Source organism: Cibotium barometz, chromosome 6, assembly GCF_041138505.1.
Source record: "Cibotium barometz isolate CiBa-2024 chromosome 6, ASM4113850v1, whole genome shotgun sequence".
Classification (NCBI taxonomy): domain Eukaryota; kingdom Viridiplantae; phylum Streptophyta; class Polypodiopsida; order Cyatheales; family Cibotiaceae; genus Cibotium; species Cibotium barometz.
The window spans coordinates 45,752,159-45,766,506 of record NC_141051.1 but is presented as its reverse complement, the minus strand read 5'-3'; the positions used below and the strand labels follow the sequence as shown (position 1 = coordinate 45,766,506).

Genomic DNA, 14,348 nt, shown 5'->3' with positions numbered 1-14,348 from the left:
ACCTTATAATTACACTAAAAAGTTACGTATACGAGTACAAGAGAGCTACCTTAGAATTACACTAAAAAGTTACCTATAAGAGTATAAGAGAGCTACCTTAGAATTACACTAAAGTCCTAAACCTGTTGTCCTTAATTTTACTCGAGCAGAACATATGTATTTAAACTAGTCAAAATAAGGTGCTGGCCGGTGGAGATAGCCTGGAGGATGAGCTGGATTACGGGCAGCTATCTCGTCGAGGTACTGCTTACACGCAGTAATATCATGCTTAATTTTCGTAGATGTGGTCTTGTTGACAAAAATTCATGCTGAGTACCTTCTTTTATAAAGTAACGAATTCTAGCCGCTCTGCATACAGTTAATCATGTCGTCTTTTTCTAGCTGCACTAGTGGTACTACTACGTGTATCCCGATCTCTCCAGCCACGATTCCACCCAGGAGACTGTATATAAGAGTTTCTCATTGCCTCCCAAGCTTTATTCACATGATTTCTGTCTTAATACCACAAGCAGCTTTTGTAGAGGTTAGCCGATCAGTAGTTTAAGTATAATGGCTTCGGTTCTAGTACCCTGGGAATCTACACACACTGACCTCTGCAGCGCATATGAATGGAAAAACTGCAGTTTCATGGACACAATGCTGGAGTGTGATGAGGGGATCAACTTTGATTATATCACCAGTACTGCAAAAGAAGAAGAACTAGAACAGAGCATAAGTGCTGATGATAAAGCATTTGCTATGGCACCTGCACATTCTTGCGATGTTGGGTTTGTTGATATGGTACCTGCGACCTTCTTGCAGGAGGACGGAGAAACTAGCTGCGATGAAAACTGCCCATCCTGGCAATATTCAGCCTCACCTGCACTAGAGCTTGATTCAACCATTGATTATATCATCAATGGTACTCGAGCACAACAAGAACAAGGTGCCATTACGACCACAATTCGTGATAATACAATAGCCCCTAATTCTGGCGCTCATGGACATGAAGAAATTGAAGGCGGCGTTGCAAGCATTCCTTGTTGGCAGCATCCACCCGCAGCAGCTAGTGTTAGTGATGGCGATCAAGAATTCAGTGAAACAGTCTGCAAATCTGGTTGGCCGATGATGAAAGACAAAGCCTCACGCCAAGAAGAGGATGCGGATGAGAAGGAGACATCAGCAGCCGTGATCTTAGCTTCAACCAGGAAACAGTGGGCCCCCTGATCTCTTTTTCTTTTGTTTCGAGCGTGTAAAGCCCAATTTATTATTTATTTACTCCTTGGATTAATCAGTCAAGAGAGTAATTTTATTTTCTCTAATGTATAGACGACTATAGCAAAGACCACTGCAGGTTTAACTCGAGAGATTCTTTCATTTTTGGCCGCAATGGTTTAATTCAAGATCTCTCTTGTCATTTTTGACCTTGTTTGCCGATTGTCATTGTGTAGAAAACCAACAAAAAATGCGCTAAGGCGTGACCGCCAGCCGAGAATTGCAATAGTTCTCGAGAGTCAGTTCGAGCACGTACCGGATGGTTACAAATGGCGCAAATATGGACGTAAAGGAGTCAAGAACAGCCCATTTCCAAGGTTTGGAGCTATGTCTTTCCTACATATCGTGAGGTTTCGCTGACAAAGGAAGTCCTATCCTCATCGAACGGTATCATCTCTTAGTTTTGATCGCATATTTGATGTGGGTTCCTGCAGAAACTACTACCGGTGCACAAACAACGCATGCTCAGTCAAGAAGCGTGTAGAGCGATGTCTTCATAACCCTAGCATGCTCGTTCTCACCTACGAGGGCCAACACAATCACCATAGTGTTGCAGGAGTCCGCGGTGTGCATTTCGCTTGCTTTGCTCATCCTCGCTATCCCCAGCAATATATTGAGTCCACAACTCCGTCTTGTAAGTAGCATGCATGATGTTATGACATAAGTTCCCTTCACAATGAGAACCCTCAACACATAATTAGCTACCAATATATGAGTCACCATTAGCATTAGCATATCACCACCCCATGATATCAACATCATTATGTTACTCGTGTGCATTGGATTATTGCAAGCCAACCTCTCCCGAGAGATATTGGTCAAAAAATACCACCTTGTTTTTCTCATATCCCTAATAATGCAGTCACATCATGCTATATGTACAAAAATGATGATAACATAGGAACGAGTCACATCATGTTATATGTACAAAAATGATGATAACACAACAACACAAAATATATCCAAGCTCAAACCTTTCAGCAAAACTGGCTAAGACATGACATTAAGTATACTCTAAGACTTCCTAAATTCAATCCCAATATTATTTTATGCATTTTGGGTTCTCAAAATCCACTTAACACAATCTACCTTTCCACAGCAGTGCACAACGTGTTTGCTTGCCCTCAAACACTGATTTAGGTTGTGTTGGTCTAAAAGCCTCTTGAAGGAGTTTTATGAAGACCTTGCTTTGGAGTTTGCCTACTGAGGTGACTTTCTAAAGTGGCGTTACCTTGAGAATGGACACGAAGCGGAATTTTTTTGAGTGATCTTTGGAGCAAGCTTTTTTTTGAGAGCACTCCTTCTATAAACCCTCTATTTCCCATTCCCTCTCTGAAAAGATACAGGGGGGAAGAGAGCTTGAGCTCTTGCAAGCACACACACACACTCACAAAACCCTAATAGAGAACACACAAGGTGAGAGGCTGAAATCTTCTTCTTCTCTACACAACACTCAACACACCATATACAAGATAAGAGTACACATAATATGAAAGGTACTCAACCAATACATACATGGGTTCTCTATAGTGTGAACCCGACTAAATGAGCTGGCGCTATAACTATGCCAGTCTCTAGAATGGCTGTCACACAGCCTGTCATCCCATTGGCCGCATATCACCCAAGATCTCACCAACCATGCCAGTGGTGTAAGTGTGGGGCCTATCCCCCAGGCGGGTCATCAGTGGCCACCGCCTCACTAGATGAGCTCGATATCTCAACACCCCCCCTCGAGCTCAACTCCATCTCATGTACACCAAGCGAAGCCCTGAATCTGCGGAGCTTCTCTGTACCCAATGCTTTGGTGAAGATGTCAGCTACCTGATCCTCTGTGCTGACATAAACAAGGTCAAGGTCTCCTGCCAAGACCTTCTCTCTGACGAAGTGGTAGTGGACCTCTATGTGCTTCGTACGAGCATGAAAGACTGGGTTCCTGGCCAACTGTATACTGTTAATGTTGTCACAGAAAATGACAACTTGTCTATCCATTGATAGACCCAAATCTGCAAGTAGCTTTCTCAACCAAGCTACCTCACATGCTGCCATAGCAGCTCCTCTGTACTCGGCCTCTGTACTGGATAGAGCAACCGTAGGTTGCTTCTTGCTGCTCCAAGTCACAGCAGCACTCCCCAAAGAAATTATGAATCCACTGGTAGATCTTCTATCTAAGATATTACTAGCCCAATCAGCATCTGTGTACCCATGTACACATATCTCTGTCCCAGTCTCATAGAATAGTCCACAATGCAAAGTAGACTTCACATACCTCAGTATGCGTCTCAGTGCATCCAAATGCGGTTTCCGTGGAACCTGCATAAACTGACTCACCAACCCAACAGCATAGCTCAAATCTGGTCTGGTGATCGTCATGTAGATCAAACTTCCTACTATGCTCCTGTACATAGTAGGATCCTCCAAGATCTCTCCTGAATTTGCACTCAACTTACCATTCTGATCCAATGGCACAGAAATAGGCTTACAGCCTGTCATACCATACTTGGACAACATGTCCAAGCCATACTGTCTCTGCAGTAATCCAATACCATGTGGTGACCTAATCACCTCAATGCCCAAGAAATATCTGAGCTCCCCCAGATCCTTCATCTCAAACTTCTGTCTTAGTAAGATCTTTACATCAAAGATCTCTGCATCATGGTCCCCCGTAATGATCAAGTCATCTACATAGATGACAACAAGCACAACTCCTCTATCACCATGTCTCACATACAATGAGAAATCTGCATTGGCTACATGAAAGCCAATAGTGACAAGATATTCAGAAATCTTGTCAGACCATGCTCTTGGTGATTGCTTTAAGCCATACAAGGCTTTCTTCAACCTGCAAACATGCTCGGGGTGACCCTCATCCTCATAACCAGGTGGCTGCAACATATACACCTCTTCTTGCAAATCCCCATGAAAGAATGCATTCTTTACATCCATCTGATGTAAAGACCATTGCTTTGACGCAGCCACTGCTATCACAACTCTCACCGTTGCCATCTTTGCAACTGGGCTGAAAGTTTCCTCGTAATCAATGCCATATGTCTGCGCATATCCTTTGGCTACCAATCTAGCCTTGTACCTGTTTATGCTTCCATCACTGTTATGTTTAACTTTGTACACCCACTTGCATCCAATGGCTTTCTTGCCTTCAGGCAATTGCACTAAATCCCAAGTCTCATTTCCATATAGTGCATCCATCTCCTCATCCATAGCTTTCTCCCAACACATATTTCCAACAGCCTCATCAATGCATGTGGGCTCAACAACCTGCACAACCTTTGCCATATATGCATAGTGATGTGCCACATAACCATCATAGGTAAATCTCTGCACAGGATTTCTCACTCTCCCAGATCTTCGCAGCTTTTCATTCATGGCTTCCATAGCCTTCTTTACACCAGGTGTTCTCATAGCTGGGATCCCAAGCTCCTCATCAAGGCTCATATCTGAGCCACTAGACTCTCCATCAACATGAGAATGCCTTGCAGAAATGTCAGGCATACCAAGGGGCTCAACTACTTTCTCTTTTCCTTTACGTGATGTAGTAATCACATTTGCAGGACTGGTATTATGACGCAACCTGCCACTCCATGGTCTATCAACAGACCCACTAGATGAGGACTCTCCTGGTCCACTCAAAGACTATGATTGCTGACCTGCATTCTGTGCAACCACACTTCCACTCACATCAGCCCCAACAGGTTCTTTTTCAGCAACATACCAGCTGCTCATCTCATCAAACACAACATCCTTGCTTACCCTCAGCTCACGTGTAGCAGGGTTATAACACTTGTATCCCTTTTGCTCAAGGGAATATCCAATAAACACACATTTTTCAACTTTCGGGTCCAGCTTAGTTCTCAGCTCATCTGGCACATGCACATATGCAATGCATCCAAAGACTTTCAGATGAGACAAATCTGGTTTTCTTCCAGTAAACCTCTCCTCTGGAGTTACATCACGTATGGCTGCAGTTGGAGTCCTGTTCATGATGTATACTGCTGTAGAAACAGCCTCAACCCAATAGCAATGCGGCATATTCTTCTCTTCCATCAATGCTCGCGCAATCTCAGCAATGTGCCTGTTTTTCTGCTCAGCAACTCCATTTTGCTGCGGAGTGTATCTGCATGTGAACTGTCTCCGAATACCATTCTTCTTCAAAAATTCAGAGAACTCATTGGAGAAGTATTCTCCCCCTCCATCTGACCTTAGGCACTTGACATATTTCCCTGTTTGCTTTTCAACCAAAACTCTGAAATTCTGAAAGTGAGTGAACACCTCACTCCTCTTTCATGAAATATACCCACACTTTCCTTGTGTGGTCATCAATGAAAGTCACATAATACCTGCAGCCTCCCATAGATATGGTCTTCGTAGGACCCCATACATCTGAATGCACAACATCTAGTGTATTTCTGCTCACATATCTGTTACGTGGAAACACATGCTTTGTTTGCTTCCCAAATTGGCATGCTTCACAGATTTTATGCATACCTTCCACTTTAAATTTTGGCAGCCCTTTCACAATTCCTTTTGTCTGCATAGACTTCAATCTCTGCACATTCACATGTCCAATTCTTTTATGCCATATGTCTGTGTCAGCAACAATTCCTGAACCATTTGCAAACATCGCAACACTCATCTCAGGCATGTCTACATCCAACGTAAACATTCTGCCCACTCTGTTGCCTTTTGCAACCAACCTGCACTTGTCTTTAAAATCTTCAACATAACATCCATCAGCAGGGTTAAACCGAACCTACAAACCCTCCTCAATCATCTGGCCAACTGAAACCAGATTCTTTGTTATGTTTTGTACATGAAGTACATCTGCAAGGTACTTCACTTTGCCATCCTGCATAGACAATGGCACATCTCCAACGTGGGCAATTGGATGAGCAGTGTCATCCCCTGTTTCCACAAAACCTGGTCTTTCCGGGTTTTTCATCTCCTTGAATCACTCTCCATGACTCGTCATGTGGTTCGAAGCGCCTGAATCCACATACCATACATTATCTTTTTGTGCTGCATCAACATTTTCAGACATGGCATTCACAACATGCTGCATAACAAACAACCTTTCATTATCCTCATTATTTCTGCTTGAGGATGCATAGTTGTTTTGCTGCACTTTCCCATTTTGCATGTCAGCCTGCTTCTTATAACATTCTGACTGCACATGTCCAGGCTTACCACAATAATAGCATTCACGTGCATCATTATATTGCCTTTGCCAATTTCCACGGCCTCTTTGACTCCCCCTGCCTCTAAATTTGTCTCTTCCACTTGCGTGTTGTTGTTGTTGTTGATTCTGGGACTGTTGTTGTTGCTGCTACTGCTGGCCATAATTCTGATTACCTATTCGGCCACCTCCTTGACCGCGTCCACGGCCTCCTCTACCTCGTCCTCTTCCTGAACTCGTGTAGAAGGCCAGTTGCTCTGAACTGTTTTTGCTTTGTGAAGACCGTTGGTTTTCACCCAAGTTCTTCTCTTCGATAATCAGCATAGACACCAAATATGTAAAGTTGGGAATGTTTTCCCAAGTCTGAATAGACGTCTTGAACGCCTTGTATTGTGGCCCGAGACCACGTAGACAGACTTCCACCTTGTCATCATCATCTACTGACACACCAATAGATGCAAGGGATTCCACAATACCCTTTATCTTCAATGCATAGTCATTCACAGACATGCTCTTTTTCTCCACAGTATGAAGTTCATTCTTCATTTGTATCTTACGTGCCTTGGTATTTGTTTCATAGAGCTTTACCAAGGTGTCCCACGCCTCCTTGGGGGACTTGGCATCCTGAATGTGCCCAATCATGGTGTCCTGTATACTAATGGATAGCCAATACATAACCTTCCTGGCTCCTTGGTTCCAGTCTTGAAACTCTTTCACATCTGCAGTTAGTCCGGTATCTCTGGTGCCTCTTCATGCTCACCTTCTATGTAGTCCCAATAGCCTTTTCCCATCAAGAAATTCGTCAACCTCAACCTCCAAGCATGGAAGTTATTCTTATCCAGCTTCTCAGCCACAATCTGTGTTATGCCATCATTAGACATCTTGCCAAACACACAATTTTACTAGAAATTGCACTCTGGTTTTTTTTTTTTTGCACAACTGCTGTATTTTCTGCACAACGGTACTGCAGTCCACTCAAATGTCACAACCAGTGACCTCAATGTGCATACATACACCCAATGGCAACTGTAGACCTCTTTGCAGCTCCCACAGTGTCTGCACGGCCAATCTGTCTTCCTGCAGTACTTAAAACAGAGTTCTGCAGAGAATCGATGGTCACTTACCCACAGTGCTCGAAATCGCCTACTTTCTGAAAAACGGAGGTCCAGACGCGCCCGAAACGCGTTTTTGGCCCAAAAAATTCTATCCGATAGGACAATATAGTTACCCTATAGCTTTACTCCCACGAAGAAAGCTCCTCAATTAGAGATCGTTGCCGGTGCCTCCCGTAGAGCTCCCGACAAGGGTGTAGTCACCAACACAAATAGGGAAGAGTAGTTGAAGCTCTTACCCTCGTACCGCTTCCTGTGGTTCCCTTGCTTGCAGCTCAGCCCTTAGCACGAACCAGGCTCTGATACCATGAAAAGATACAGGGGGGAAGAGAGCTTGAGCTCTTGCAAGCACACACACACATTCACAAAACCCTAATAGAGAACACACAAGGTGAGAGGCTGAAATCTTCTTCTTCTCTACACAACACTCAACACCATATACAAGATAAGAGTACACATAATATGAAAGGTACTCAACCAATACATACACGGGTTCTCTATAGTGTGAACCCGACTAAATGAGCTGGCGCTATAATTATGCCAGTCTCTAGAATTGCTGTCACACAGCCTATCATCCCACTGGCCGCATATCACCCAAGATCTTACCAACCATGCCAGTGGTGTAAGTGTGGGGCCTATCCCCCAGGCGGGTCATCAGTGGCCAACGCCTCACTAGATGAGCTCGATATCTCAACACTCTCTCCCTTCTCCCTTCTCCCTCCTCCCCCCTCCTCCCAACCCAACCTAGCCCCAAAAGTCAATATTAGATAATTTGGAAAAATCTAATATTTTGGGAATCAAGTTTTTTACATAGTTTTGGACATATCTTGAACATACCAACTCTGAATTTGTCAGAGATTGTAGATTTTAATTATGCTCTTCAAGATCTTTCAAACGATATGTCACATGAGGAGGTTTTAACAAAAGCTTGAATAGGTTAACCCATGATCCCTTCTCTCAAATGGGAATGGGACTTTTTCCAAATTATCTAATATGGTGTTCCAACCCTTACTCTCACCTTACTCCATTCTCCCCCCCCCCCCTCTCTCTCTCTCTCTCTCTCTCTCTCTCTCTCCTTTTCCTATCTTGGGCGTACTTTAAGTAGAAGTTGTGTTCATTATCTACTCATGTTAATTTTTTGAACAAATGAGCTCATTCTTTCTCTCTACACCTTCATCTTAACAAAGATTCTAGAGATGACATGTTTGATTATTGTCACGCTGCTAGAGCTCCCAAGGGATCACAAGCCATATCTTATGTTATCAGGTGAGTGTAAGGGAGGGGGTTATTTGAAGGGAGGGATTAAGCTTATAAGTTAGGGGGTGAGGGGGATTTATGGTGGTGGGGGGGGACAAGGGAGCAGGGGAGAATGAAAGTAGGGGTTTCATTTCTTCTTGTAGTTTACAATATGTGATCTAGTGGTGTAGTTTGAAAGCTAGATTAGTTTACTAATCTTTTAAGCTAACCACACATAGAACAATTTTTGGAGAGTACATGTAGGTCTTTGGTCTTCTAGCACTTACACCCATGCTACTTACATGGGCTGCAACTCGTCACATTAGGGGAAATTTGGACTCAAATTGGACCCTTTAAGGATTGCTACATATCCTCTCTGCAAAAATGGGCTCATGGTGAACTTTTTGCAAATGAACTCATAAGTGAGGGAAGTTTGGACATTTGGAATCTACTCTTCGACACCTTCCCAACGATATATAGCATGATGGAAAATTTTGCATATTCAAGAAGTCCCCAAATTTGGGAATTTCTTGAATATGTAAAATTTCCCATCTTGCTATATATCATTGGAAAGGTCTCGAAGAGTAGATTCCAAACGTCTAAACTCTAGGGACTTCTTGAATATGCAAAATTTTCCATCATGCTATATATCATTGAAAAGGTCTCGAAGAGTAGATTCCAAATATCCAAACTCCGCTCACTTATGAGTTGATTTGCAAAAGCTACACTATGAGCCCATTTTTGTGCAGAGAGAATATGTAGCAATCCTTAAAGGGCCCAATTTGAGTCTAATTTTTCCTTAATACATGTATAATATTAATATCTACTATTTGATTTTTAAACCTTAAATAGGGGATACTTTAATTTCATAATGGGGACTCATATGCTTAGAAAGGGGTATATTTTATTTTTTAGAGAAACTTAAATAGGGTTTTTTTTAATAAGTTTCATGCACGTAGGTGAGGTTCATGCACGTAGGTGACGTTCCCCTTCTATAGAAAATGAATTCCCCAGCTAGAGCTTGACACAGTGGTTAGGGATTTGAGATCAAAGATAAAGTGAGAGCCACTGTGGGATGCTAGGGGAATGTAAAAAGAAGCATGAAGCACAAGAGATAATGAGAGAGGTGGACGGATAAGAGTATAGTAATATGAGAGGGGGAGCATAGGAGGAGGCAAGGATGAGAGAGAGAGAGAGAGCTCTTTATTCCAAAAGATATATGAGTGTAGAGGATATGCATTAAAAAGTAGTGTGAGGACTCTTTATTCCAAAGGTTGTATCAATGTGTGTGTGTGTGTGTGTATCTTTATTCCAAAATTTGTATCAATGTGTGTGTGTGTGTGTATAGAGAGAGAGAGAGAGGGAGAGAGGGGGTTCACTCTTTGTAGAGAACATACATTAAAAAAGTAACACATGACCTCTTTATTTCAAAGATTGTATTATTATGTAAAACATGCATAAAGAGGTGTGTATAAAAAATTATAAAACATACAAAGAATATGCAAATTAATTATTATCATTTTTACCACCCATCTATATATTTCTTTAAAAACGTCAGTTAATGTCATTCCTTTATACACATGAAGCAAATTGTATAATGACCTTGTCATTTGTATCATCCTTGATATTTCTTCTATCACTCTTTCCATTTGTACCATCCTTGATATTTCAAAGGTTGTATCATTATACAAAACATGGATGAAAGTTGTCCTCCAAATATAATTGTTAAAATTTAAAAAAAATACAAAATTAATAATTGTTCTTTCTATCCACCCAACTATATATTGGTTGTAGTTCAACCAATTAGTTCTTTATATGAAGCAAATTATATAATGTCCTTGTAACTTGTATTGTTGTTTTAAAAAATCTTATAGTACTTTCTCTCTCTCTCTCTCTCTCTCTCTCTCTCTCTCTCTCTCTCTCTCTCTCTCTAGTTCCAAGTAATTTGATACAAATGGGTATTCTTTAAATATTATTACAATTTAGACATGGACCTGGCATTATAATGGACATACGAAAGACCTATATTAGGTGTAAACATTGTTTGACCTATGGCCAGCAGACAATATTCTTATAAGGTCTTCCTTTTTTTGCACTGGGGTTGGTGTATGAACATATTGTTATGGTGGTAATCTTAGACAAAGATTTAAAGGTACATGAAAACATTGTTCAACCTATGGGGGGCAAGACAATATCCTTATAAAGTCTTCCTTTTTGAGATGGGGCTAATGTATTAACATATTATTGTGGCAGCCTTTGACACCCCACTCTTGTACCTTGATGTTTATCACCGCCTAGCATCTTTCTCTCCCTGTGTTAACAATCTAAGGTGCTAGTTGTTAGAGTGTTGCACATAATGAGAGAGATTAAATTCAAGAGGCTAAAATTTTTGATAATCCATGATTAAGAGATGTGGACACCAATGAGAACCCTTAAAACCAAATGTATTGTATCTGTTTTCAACAATATAATGAGAGGCTTCTAATATAGATAGCCTCTAGCCAAGAATCTTTGATATGTGGCATCCTTATCCCTTTTCCAATATAGTAGGCTACCTATGTGCTTATCCTTCCAACTTTAGACAATTGATATTAACCATAAATATAATTCCATGCCTCCCTTCTAATTATATTAATATGTGACTCCATATTTTCTAACACTCCCCATTGTATGTCACATTCCATGATTCTGGACAGACTTCATTGATCTCACACCAATTCTTTAACACTCCCCCTTGGTGTTATATTCACACACTCCCCCATGCTTACAAGAACTATATCAGTAATTGATGCAAAAAATTTGAATATGTTACACATGATGATGGCATCCAATATAGATGCCACTAGACTTACAAAATCATAACATACGCTAGTCCAATCACCGTTTAGACTCTTCCTCTCCCATATAGAAGGAGGGATGTGGAGATAACACCAAGGCTACATGTGTGATTAACTCCTTTTGTGTATATTAACTATGCATACAAACTTGTAGCATTTTTTGAATGTCAAACTACACTTGGGGTTTGATGGGAGTTGCAACTTTAAGGAAATTTCTATGACACACGGTGAGTATTAATAAACATGTAAACATGGCTTAAGTTTGTGTCCATGCCCATGTGAATAGTTCTTAGTAATGTGCTTTTACATGTGTGTGAATGCATGTAAACATGGCTTATTTATACACAATGTGTATTAATAAGTATGTCAACATGGCCTAAGTTTATGTGCGTCCTCATGTGAATAGTGTCTAGTGGTATGCTTTTACATGTGTGTGAACACAAATATTTATCCTTTTAAAAACTCTTTTTAAAAAAACATAGCATAAGCATCCTTTGAAAAGAAGACTCAAAGTTTGTGAAAGATGTGTGGTCACCATCACTCCACACCCTAATCCTTACCTTTTCTAGATTTCTCAGAACTTACGTCTACCTTTCTATACATATGTCTCTCTTACTCCAACATATTTGTGTTGCACTCTCCCTCTCTCTAACCCCTACTGAGATGATCGGGTAGTTGTAAAACCAACTAATGTTTCCCCCTCTCTTTATCTTCTCTCGTGATACCTTCAACATTGCTGAGACCTAATGTAAAGTTTCCTCCCCTTCCTATTGAACCATTCCTTTCCCATCATCGTTGGGCGTACTTCTCTCCTTCTCCATAAGGGTGAAGGTTGCATGCTCCACATGTGTTTATGAGCTGTTGGGGTTGAGTTTTTCTTTATGTGGTCTTATAGCTCTTCTTCTTTGCATGTGTTTATGAGCTATTGGTGTTTGAGTTTTTCTTTTAGTGGTCTTAAAGCTCTTCTTCTCCCCCCTTACTATGGTAGTCTAAGTGCCATGTAGTTCTTCTTCTCCCTTCTTTTTCTTTTATTCTTATAGGTATTCTTCTCCTTTACTATGGTACTCTAAGTGCCACATAGCTCTTCTTCTCCCTTCTCTTTCTATGAGTCTTTATATCTCTTCTTCTCCCTTGTGTTTACGATAGTCTAAGTGCCACTTAGATGTGCTACTCCATAATAATGTGCTTACTTCTCACTTAGAAAGCTTTTGACCCTTCAAATACGAGCTAATTTCCTCTTGACTATATTTCATGCTTCCTCTCTTCTCTCGCATTAGGAAGTGAATGGGGTCTTCTTGGGCCCTTTAATTTGCCCAAGCCTAATCAAGGTGATTAAGGAATAGCCAAATGGGGGGTTGCCATGTGGACTGAAATGTTGGGTTTGTAAGAGAGGTGTAAGAGTGGTCAAAGGGTGCACTTTTTCCCCCAAAAAGGGAGGGAGGCAATTTTACAATTTTCGGACCTCCATAACTTCTACATACAAGCTCCGATTTGAGCGGAGATTATAGATCCGTGATCTACGCATCAAGAGCTTTCCATAGATATGTTACATGATATGGTTTTGTCCGCTAGATTTTAAATTCCATTTTCCCTCCAAAATTCAAATTTGAATAAAGTAGCCGTTTTGAAGCTTCTAATTAAAAAACGTTTCTTCTTAAGAGAAAAGCTTTGACTCCTTAAACTGCCAAATAAAAGGGCCCAAGAAGCCTTCCATTGAGGTCCTAATGGGTAGTAACACAGTTGTTATTGCCTCTTTGCAGCCCATCAATCATTGCCACCTCTTTGCAACATAGTAGCTTTTGCAAAGGTCCTCTTACTACTTCCTCATTCATTCTAGCCCTTGATACATGCTTACTTGCCACTTTTCAAAACCCTTTGAGATTAGAGTGTCTTTTCATGTTTTCTACCTCTTGTAAAGATAGTATCCCCTTGCTTTTTGCAAGTGATTCATTTTTAATCTCAATTGAGTGTAGATCTAATTCACATGATGATACATCCTCACCCACTATTTCTTGTAAATATGGATTTGTCTTGCTAAAATTTTTGTATCATGAGTCAAAAAAAGTGCTTTAATGCATTGATCATTGAATGTCCTTAAATGGTTTGAAAATGGAAAGTTGCTTAACCCAACTAGCACTATAACAAGCTAGGCCTAAACTGAGGCAGCACTAATGACTCTGAACTTGAATATTATTTTTTTTGAAGACATGTATCTTTTTTTTTCATATTGGAGCTTCCATCAGTGTGAGAATGTCAAAAGTAATGACGGGAAAAACATTAAAATCGTAGTGGTAAAGGTAGTCAAAGGATGTGTTGGAAGATTTAAATATATTATCATTGTATAGATAATTACAAATAAAAAAGATAATTTATATTATACCATATTTTTATTTCACGATCGTGATAGAAGGGCCTCTCTCAAGTACCCTAAGTTCAAGGGAAAGAGCAAGGAGGATCTATATGCCCACATCTTCACCTTCAAAACCACATTCCTTGCCACCATCAGAGATCCATTGCTACAAAAGACAAACAACTTTGGGTGGCAAGGCCACCAGCTAGTATGTACAATATGATCTACAGAACTTCTACAAATTTGAAGATTTGAAGAAACCCTTCTTGAAAAGATTTAGAAAAGACAAGACCATAATAGAAGTACTAGAAAAGATGCAAAGGCTAACTCAGAAGAAGAGGCCAATAGAGGACTATATGCAACTAAATTCC

General features: G+C 40.8%; 1 protein-coding gene across 1 annotated transcript; it reads left to right on the top strand.

Annotated features, from left to right (window-relative positions):
* The first annotated feature begins 499 nt into the window (after positions 1–499).
* Positions 500–2,096, top strand: LOC147637795 (uncharacterized). Its single transcript, XM_086798945.1, has 3 exons — positions 500–1,193; positions 1,431–1,571; positions 1,689–2,096. The coding sequence occupies exons 1-3, from the start codon at positions 550–552 to the stop codon at positions 1,894–1,896; spliced, it is 993 nt and encodes a 330-aa protein (XP_086655071.1). The 5' UTR covers positions 500–549; the 3' UTR covers positions 1,897–2,096.
* Positions 2,097–14,348: the final 12,252 nt, after the last annotated feature.